A 9,404-nucleotide genomic window follows, 5' to 3' on the forward strand; every position below is an offset into this window, starting at 1 on the left:
GCTGAATGCTGGCCAGTCCTGCAGAAAAAGCAGAAAGCGATTCTGGGATCAGGGAAGTTTTTAGTGAACTTTACTGGTTTTGCTCCAGAAATAGAGGCTGGCTCCAGAGCTCCAGGAGGGATTCCTTCCAGGCAAGGTGAGGGTTGGGGTGCAGCGTACTTCTGAAAATATTTATGGGACCCGGAAAGATTCAAATAGGGGAAGAGGTCGAACCCTGAGGTCTCTGTGCGCAGCATCCCTGAATCTTACCTAGATCCAAATCCAACCAAGTGCCAGATCACTGGAGAGACCCCAATTCTGCCTCTGTTTGGGCTTTTGGCTGGTGGGACTGGAAAGGGGTTTTTATTCTCAAGTTTCCTCAGCTGATGCTTGCTCTATCCCTCTCTGTGCAGTGCAAGATGTCACTGAATGGGCAGCGTGGTGAGTGCTGGTGTGTGGACCCTATCCACGGGAAGGTCATCCAGGGTGCACCCACCATCCGTGGGGACCCCGAGTGCCACCTCTTCTACACAGCTCATGAGCAGGAGAACCGGGGAGCACATGCCCTGCGGAGCCAGTAGACGGAAGTGATCCTGCTCATCAGAGGTGGCTCACCATGGCCCCAGTGCTGGATTTTACGTGGGTTTCAGTGTGTCTTTTTAGGCTCTGGAAGAGACTGGGGTTGGGTCCTGTGTGCTGCCCTCTTTCCCCTGCTGCCTAGCTCCTGGGGAGGGAGCAGGGGAAGGGCGGTGGGGGGGGTTGCAAGGAGAAGGGACTGCTTTCCTATAGTCTTTCACCCAATGTAAGCCAGAGAATTGGTCTTTTTTGCTCTTCACTCTGCGGCCCTGTCCTCCCTGCTGCTTTGCGGCCTCTTCCTGCACCCTCCAGCATGGAGTGCCATGTGCTCCTTGACACCTTCCAGGGGCAAAATCCCTTGCCATGGGCAAGAGGCAAGCAAAAAACAAAATAAAAAAACCTCCCACCCTTTCCCCCCTCTTTCCCTCCCTTCCCCAAGACCAAAGACTGTAAATACTGTGTCGCCTGCCTCTTGTGTCCTGCTAGTCCTCTGTGCCCCAGCCCGGCCATCAGTCCTGGCATGGGATGTGGACTGGAAGGAAGGGAAGGAGAAAAGCCTTCAGCTTCCCAGCTGGAACATGCCACTGTGTTTAGGAGGTATCCCCAGAGGAATAACAGCAAGGGAAAGGCCTAAAGATTAGGCAGCTCCCCCCACAAAACACCCCTGGGTGCTTCCCTTCCTGGCACTGGAGCACAGCCAGCCCTGCAGGAACCTAACTCCAGCTGCTGGTCTGGGAGGACTGGGCCTTTGGGTGACAGCAAAGCTAAATGCTTGGTTTTTCAGGGGGTTTGAAGGGCTATTGCCCAGTATTTCTTAGGATCAGCTTATGATGAGGGAGCTAAAGTGAACTTACTGGGGCTGGGTGGAAGGATACCTGTGTAGATTTAGGGTACAAAGCCAGGGAGTGGCTCTCTCTCTTGCTCTCATTCTCTCTTTTTTTCTAGATAGGAAAAAAAACCCTTCTATAACCTGCACTCCCAAGCAGCTGCCCTTGTCCCTCCATTTTTGTTTGGGATTGGAGTGAGCATCTGCTATTCATCAGCACACACTTTTTTTTTTTTCTTTTTCTTTTTTTTTTTTTCCTTTTTTTTATTTTTTAAAAAGTAAATTACAGTATATATCTTGCTTTGTAAAAGTCCTGACACACACGTGCACACAGACACAGGCACACACCCTTCTACCCACACATACATTATACAAATTAAAGCCAAGCAACTCCGTGTCTGGTTTTGTGCCAGATGTGCCGCTCTGAGGAGATATTTCTCTGCTGTTATTTTACCTGTTGATTTCTTTCTGTACAGAATTCACCAATGCTGAGAATAAATAACTTCCCCTTCACCTAAGCAAGATTTTATAATTTTCTTCCTTTTTTTTCCCTTTATTTCCTGTTTTACTGTAGATACCATTAGTAGAGCAATTGGAAAAATCCTCTCCTTTACAGTAAGTCTCGGTCTTTCCCTAAATGAAATCAGGGGAGGGTGGGAAATAAAGCATCTCCTAATAATATCTAGCAAATGCTTCTGAGTAGCAAACAGCCTCCAGATACCAGGTCTCCCACAGGGCTAGGTTGAATAGGGTGGAGGAAGGGGGTTCTCTGGCAAGTGCGGGGTCTGGCTGGGAGCACCCTATGTCTGCACAGCATGAGGCAAGGCAACAAATCTGCCTGACTATGACCCATGGGGATGGGATCAGCCCTGCTAACTGCCAGCACGCTGCAGAAACACCACATCAGGGTCCCTGCTGTCAAAACCACCCCCATCCAGGAGCTTAGACCTGGATAAGGTAAAGCAAAAGGGCCCAATGGACTCTGGAGGAAGGGGAACATTGGGAATAATTCTAATTTTTTTCCCCTTTCCTTCTTGGCCCTACATTTCAGATCTGAAGTGTGAAGGGCACAGAGGGTCTCTCCAAGTTAAGCCCCTCATGACTTTGCAGAGATTTAGATGAGGCTGTGGAGAAGACAGGGGAAAGATCCCCTTTGGAAAGTCAAGGGTGGAGATGTGTCCGTGGGGATGTGTATGAGAGGGAGTGAGAGTGCATGAGAGAGAGAGAAAACATAGCTGCATGCAAAGCAAGTAACTGTAAAAATGATGCTACCTGTTTTCTGTTAACATCTGAGGATGTTCTGCTTTTTCATGTAAACCTTGCACACACTAGCTCTCATCTGCAGTCTGTACTTTTTGGTTTGTTTAGGAATCGGGAAGTTTTCTTTTGTGTTTTTCCTTTTTCTCTTTTGGAAAAGCTGAGCTGCATAAAGTTGGAATAAATTAAATGGGGTGCCAGAAAACTGTCATCTTCCTCGCTCCCCACTCCTTCTGTTTATAGTACACATTTTCTTGCCTGATGCATCACACCCAAATTTCAGCTTTTGTCCAGGGGTGGCTGTGAACAATGTGCCCAACAAGTGCAAGCTGCAAACAGGGAGTTGGGCTTTTCATTATCACTGGTCCCAACTGTATGAGCAGGGAGGAACTGATGTCACTTATCCATTGGATTGATACGTTCCTGTTCCAGGCGTGATACCTTGTGAGTCTGTAAAATGCAACCATACCATCAAGTCCTCTAAGCATCTGGCCAGCACATGTATAGAGACCATTTCCCTGCCTGACAGCAGCTAGATTTGGTGGAAAAGGGTGGTCATGACCCGCTTTGCCAGGCAGAGGACAGCAGTGTGAGTGGCCTGTCTGATGTGATGCTTGTGGAGCAACCTGAGCTGCCAAGAGGCTGTCAGAAAGCAGTTGTTTCCTATTAGTTGAGCAGGGGAGCAGCTTTGTGAGGGAAAGTCCCTCCCACCCAGCACAAGAACCTTGTCAGATGCTTGGGCAAAGGCTATAAAGAGATGGGAGCACTGCTCTTTGCAGCTTCCCAACCTTGGTATTTCAGGGGCTTCTTGAGTTGCATTCAACTGTGCTGTTCCTTAGCTGGCAGGTGGACCTGTTCTCCGTGAATCATGCAGGCTCCTTTAAGCATCTCACGATGTTTTTAATCTCCTTTGTAGCCCATGCAAAGAGTTCCTTCGCTGAGGAAGGCACTGCAGGAAGAAATGCTCAATGGGGGACCCTCTAAAGGCTCTCCCCTTTTTCTCAGTCAAGGAGAGCAAAATTTGAGCCAGCTAAAAAGCTGGCCTTTATTTTTTGTGTTAAGTATTTGCCCAGAACTGCTGAGAAGGTTCAGGGAAGCCTTGGCTGCATGTGGGATTTGGGCTTGGCTGAGGCTGCTCCATTCATGGGGCCAGGATGACAGGTCTCTTGAAGGTCTTCGACCTTTTCCCAGGGCAAGAGATGCTGCCTAAGGGAGCATGATAGCATAGCTCAATGCTTGGGGTGCCACAGGGATGCAAACAACAACAGTAATTAAAAAAAACAAACGAGGCATTAAATTAAAATTGCAGCATTGAAGGAGAGGCCACGTGTGGCCCCAACAGCCAGCAGCCAGGTGGCTGTGGTTTCCCTTTGGCCTTTCCAAAGGCTGCCAAAACCAGGCTACTTCCCATCTGTTTTTTCCTACACCATGCCAGTACATTGAGTAGTACAAATGCTTGCTAAGGGGCTGGGCAATGGTGGGCAGCACCAGGAAAATGTACGGAGACAGGAGGCAGCAATCATATAAATCTGGAGGGGTGTAAGGGAGGACAGGCAGGATGGGGGTGGGATTGGAGCTGGAAAACATTGGAAAAGCAACAAAGTTAACATTAAGTACCATCCTGTTTTGTGTCTGTTGGGGCAGCTGAAGGTGGCTCAGGGGATGCTGTGGGGGGGTAGGTGCCAAGTAGCATCATGAAGCCTCAGAGTGCTCCAAGCCAGGTCCTGCCCAGGGAGGGCTGGGAGGTATCAGGGGTGCCAGAACCCAGAGCCTGGCCATAGCCGGGCCACCTTCTGGTTCAAGGGCTGGAGGGAAATGGTAGCCTTCAGCCTGCAGCTGGCCTTGCATAGGTGCAGAGGGACAGTAGTAAGCCCAGGTGAGCAATGAGCTTCTGGTTATGTTTGCCCGAGATTGTAACATGGCCTTGAAGGCCGCATGCGTGTGCATGTGTGCATGGGTTTGATGGATGTCACTGGTTGGGTGCTTTCCCTGGTTTCACGTGGGCCGGCTCTGTGCCTCTTGGGCTCTGGGTAATTGTGTGGGACCTGGCCAGCTGCATACAGTGTAGCAGCCGAAACCCCAGCAGCTCTGGTGTATGCACATAAAACAATTCACACTGGCAATCAACAAGTTTAGCATAGCATAAAAATTTTGCAGTAGTATAAACAATAAGATTTAACATAATATAATGTATGACTATCCATGTAAAGCTATACCTAGCTATTACATGCATACAGCTACAGCCTGTGGGTGGGTGTACAATTTACTAGTGTGTGTGTGGGGGGGGGAAGCCCTAACTTGTTGTGTGGGAACCCATTTTCAGTGTCCGTGTGGCTGAAAGCAGCAACGGTGCCTCCCTGCCCAGCTTGCACAGGGCCCGCACCTCCGCATCCCCCGCATCCCCCGCCGGCGGGCTCGGGGCGCCTCCTGGTGCCGGCTCCGGCACTGTGCGGCTCTTGTGCCGCGGGGTGCGTGTGGGCAGCGGACTCAGCTCTGCGGGGTGGCATGAAGGAGGGGGGGCGGGGGCATCGGGTTTCCGGACACACCCCCGCCCCACTTGATCGGGGTGGGAGGTTTGGCCCCATCCATGCTCTGGAGCGAGAGAGCCATCAGGAGCAGGCGGCTGCGACAGCCCTGGGCGGTGCAGGTAGGATAGGGGGTATGTTTTAGCACACCCCTGGAAACGTGCAGTTTCTGGATCTTTTTCGCATCCCACCCTGCACTGGGCATATGGGATGATGCTGTCAAGCAGGGCAGATGGAGGTCATGGGGTGGCACAGGTGGCAGGATATAAGAGGGTGTGTTGTAGGATGAAGGGTAATGGCTGTATGTGTGTGTGTGTATAGGTGGGGGGGGCAGATCGGGCACTGGGGGGCACAGAGCAATAGGAAGGGCCACCAAGGGCGACCATGTGTCTGAGAACCACAGTCTGGGCTTCTAAGAGATAGCAAGGATAATCCTGTACTCTGGGACAAATCTTCCTACTGCCCAGAGAGGTGTGAGGCTCAAACATCATGTCTAGTAACTGCGGGATACCAGCTGGAGGCTCAGCATCACCAGCAGCCAGGTCCTCTCCCCCCCACAACCTGGCTGAACACTTTTGCTGTGCCCACTGTCACATCCATGCAAAGAAATTGCTAAAACTACCCTCTGTCCCCTCCCTCATAGGACACCTCTAAGAATGGTCTATCCTCAAGCTTACAATTTTAACATTGCCTTAGCATATTGCTCCGGTGGCAAAATGTCTCCTAAACCATTGTCACCATACTACCATCTGCCCTGTACCTCCCACAGCACCTCTATAAATCTGACTGAGCCCCCCCAGGGGCACAGCACGACTGACCAGGGGTGTGCTGCAGGAGCAGCTCACTTGCAGGCCCCAGCATGCAGATGCTCCACAAGTGTCAGGCACAAGCTAACTGAATGCATAACTTTATTAAATAAATGCTTTGTCATGAGAAAAGACAAAGATCAAAGAGTAACATAAATTATAAGTTGAATAAATAGTATACAGCAATCTTCACTTTTTAATAAAATGTGAGATTTTTTTTTTAAGTACAAAATGCTAAACAGAGCATTAAGCTCTTCTTCCATTGTCAGTTTTTCACAAACTGCTTTTTTTTTTCCCACCAGTAAGATTATGAGTATTTCTTGTTTACTGGAAAAAAAAAAACCACAACAAAACAACAAAACAAAACAACAGAGCTACCGTATGTATGTAAAGCTATAAAAAGCTATCGTAAAATGTGTAGTGAGTATTGCTTAAAGATAAAAACCAGGCAGGAAACTCGGAATCTGGTGTGTTTTAACAACTGTGTTACAACAGTGGGTAACGTGCGCAGTGACGTCTGTCCCGGTGGCAGTGATGGGGGGGCTGGCGGGGCTGGGGAGGGGGGCACAGTAGGCAGGGCTCCTAGCCAGGGCCAGGACAGCGGTCTGGAAGTGAGGTGAACTGTCGGTCCTTAAATATACAATGCTCCGTTTGGGAAAAGGATTTAAAATCAACAACAACAACAAACCCCCCCAACAATAAAAAGAAAATTTTCATGGGGAAGGGGGACAAAAAGAGAAGGGTGGTGAGAGAGCAGAGAAATAGTGCAAAATGCTCTTGTACTAGTGGTTTTCGAAGTCCACTGCAGTACAGACAAGGGGTAGCCCAGCCACTGAGCTTTACTCCCCGGGGAGATGTGGTGGAAGGGCTGTCCTCACCGCTGCACCATCCTTTACCTCTCTTTCCCAGCCAGCATCCCGGGTACAAATGCTGGCGAGGTGCAAACGCCATGGCTGGAGACCCCTGAACCTCATGCCTCCCCCTGATACCCAAAGTGTCAGCACTTCCCCATGTGCCTCTTGTTTTTCTCATCCTGAAAGCCAAGGGGTGCCACTGGATGCTGAGGATAGGAACACCTTGTCACTGTTGCCCCAGGCATTGGGCAACCTCTCCTAAATTTGCTCCAGCCTGACCCAGGCTCCAATCCCAGTCCTAAATATTAGTGCAGCATGCAAACAGCCTTGTCCTGCTGGGGATCCTCAAGGGAGAGGGTGGCGCAGGGGTTACTCAGTGGCCTGTCCTGGGAGCTGAGGTGGTCTAGGGAAGTGTGGGTAGTGCAACTCCCTCCTTGCATCCTCTTTTCCCTTGGTTGGTGGGAACAGGACCACCCATGCCCTGGATGTGAAGGGAGGAAGAATGGACGTGCAGGATGGATTTTGGTGCTCTGGGCTGCCAGGGTCATGGCTGAGACTGTCTTTGTAGGGAGGGGCCAGGGAGGCATCCTGTGTCCCCCTCCCAGTGTCACCATCGTGGCCATGAAATGAGACTACCACAAGGCCCTGTGAGCTGACTCTCATGCTGCAAAAGCATCAGCCCTGAAAGGCAAGGCCCATGGGGAGCTGCTGTCCCTCTGCCTGCTCCCATCCCACCCTGGAGGCATGTCTCCTTTCTCTGCAGCCAAAGGCTTTCAAGTTTTGGGAAATCAAACAACAAAACAAACGAACAAAAAATCAAGAGAGGGAGAGAGAAGGAGGGAAGGATCCTGGGGAAGGTGGTACTGGCCTGTAACAGTCAGGAGGTTTTGCACAGGAATTAGCAAACAGAGGAGGTGGGGGACTGTGGTGACAATGGCAACTTGTGGCTATTGGTGTTTGCACAGGTGCCTCCATCTGCCTTTTCTACCCCATTCTTCACCCCACCTTTACTGCACCATCAACCAACACCCTGGTCAAACCAAACTTGCTCCATCAGCCCTGCAGAGTCCAGAGGTGTCCCTTCCTTGCCCCATCACCTGCTGCACTCCCCCCTCCAACAACATGGACATCACCTTGCTCTTTCAGGGCTTGTTTTTGAGTAGATCTGCATTTGAGGCATCCCCTTCTTTTCAGCATGGGAAGACACATTGTCCCCAACTCCAAACATTCCCCACCAGCTCTCTGGGGAAGCCCATCAGCAACACTCATCCCTGTCAGAACTCCAAGGGAAATAATTGTAGGGCATCCATTCCTGCCCTTGACTGGGGCAAGTGTCCTGAAGGAGGGTGTGTGTGTGAGGTGCTTGGAGAAGCAATGACGTATCTTGGCGAGACTACAAGGGTGCCCAGTCCGTGATGGAGGGGAGCGTCTGCTGGAGATCCTCAGTGTCAAATTCTCCTTGTCCTATCCCCACTGGTAGGGACCCGGTGGCACTGGCAACTCCCTCTCCTCCCTGCCCAGCTCCAGTATGCTCAAAGGAGCCTCAGGGGTTCAGAAACCTTCCCCCTGAGATCAGCCGTGTTCTTTGGGAAGGGCTGGCTGCCAGGTCCAGCTGCAGTGGTAGGATGTGGTCCCTGATGGATGCATGTTTGACCACTGGGACTGCAGCACTCAGACCCCACAGCTCGCTTTCCTTTCCTTCCTTGCCTTTGCTGCAGGATCTCCTCTGAACACCAACATTCCAGAAACCCTTGTCATGGGCAGAAGAGACGCAACAGTCCCAAAATTGAATGTAAAAATGAAAACTAACAGAAAAGTCAGGAAGGCAGCTGAAGGCTGTCCCAGTGCACCTGAGGCAGTGGGTCTCCACAGAGCAGTGGCTGCTGTCACTCAACAAGGAGCTGGATCCCAGGTTAAAGGCAAGGGCCCTTTGCAGGACCTTACTGTAAAGTGGCAGGAATCAGCTATGGCAATGTGAGCAGTATCCTCAACATGAAAAGATGGTGAATGGCATTTTCCTACCCACAGGAAAGGCTATAAACCAGCCTTAGCAAAAATTCAAGACAAAATGAAGTGTAGGTTTGTTTGGGTTTTGTTTGGTTGGTTGTTTTGGTTTTTTTTTTCCCTGGAGCAAACCACTTTTTTGGCTGTGAAAAAAAATTAATAAAATAAAAATCTCCATAGTTGTTCTTCCTTGTGGCAATAAAGGGTGGTGAAGAGTTTTGGCCCCGATCCCGCTGTCCCCACATAGCGATGCTTCAGTCTGGACAGTGATTGCATATCTGTGGGCTCAGATGCAGCCCTTGGTGTTGGTGGGGCCCTGTCCTGCAGGCACTGATGCTCCTCTGTAACTCTGCTCCTGGGCCTAGTCTGGCAGGTTATTATTACTGTTTTCTTGGGAGGCAGCATCTCCCCCTATGCTTTACAGTTAAGTCCTCCAGATTTCAGGTTTCGAGGCAGTTTTGCAAGGAGGCAAAGCCACATCTGTGCACACACATGCTCGCAGACATGCATGCAGGCAACACCAATGGTCATCATCCCACTCGTCCAAAAAGAATTCTGACCTCCCATTCAAGAGGAA

At 50.5% G+C, this 9,404-nt stretch overlaps 1 protein-coding gene across 1 annotated transcript in view; it reads left to right on the forward strand.

The window, feature by feature from the left end:
- The window catches only part of IGFBP2 (insulin like growth factor binding protein 2), a 64,133-nt gene extending 57,822 nt beyond the window's left edge, over nucleotides 1–6,311 (forward strand). The window contains exon 4 of the mRNA XM_030454779.1: nucleotides 393–6,311. Within this exon, the coding sequence (XP_030310639.1) occupies nucleotides 393–560 (168 nt within the window). The 3' untranslated portion in view covers nucleotides 561–6,311. The remainder of the gene's footprint in view (nucleotides 1–392) is intronic.
- The last annotated feature ends 3,093 nt before the right edge of the window (nucleotides 6,312–9,404 follow it).

Source organism: Calypte anna, chromosome 7 (assembly GCF_003957555.1).
Source record: "Calypte anna isolate BGI_N300 chromosome 7, bCalAnn1_v1.p, whole genome shotgun sequence".
Taxonomy (NCBI): Eukaryota; Metazoa; Chordata; class Aves; order Apodiformes; family Trochilidae; genus Calypte; species Calypte anna.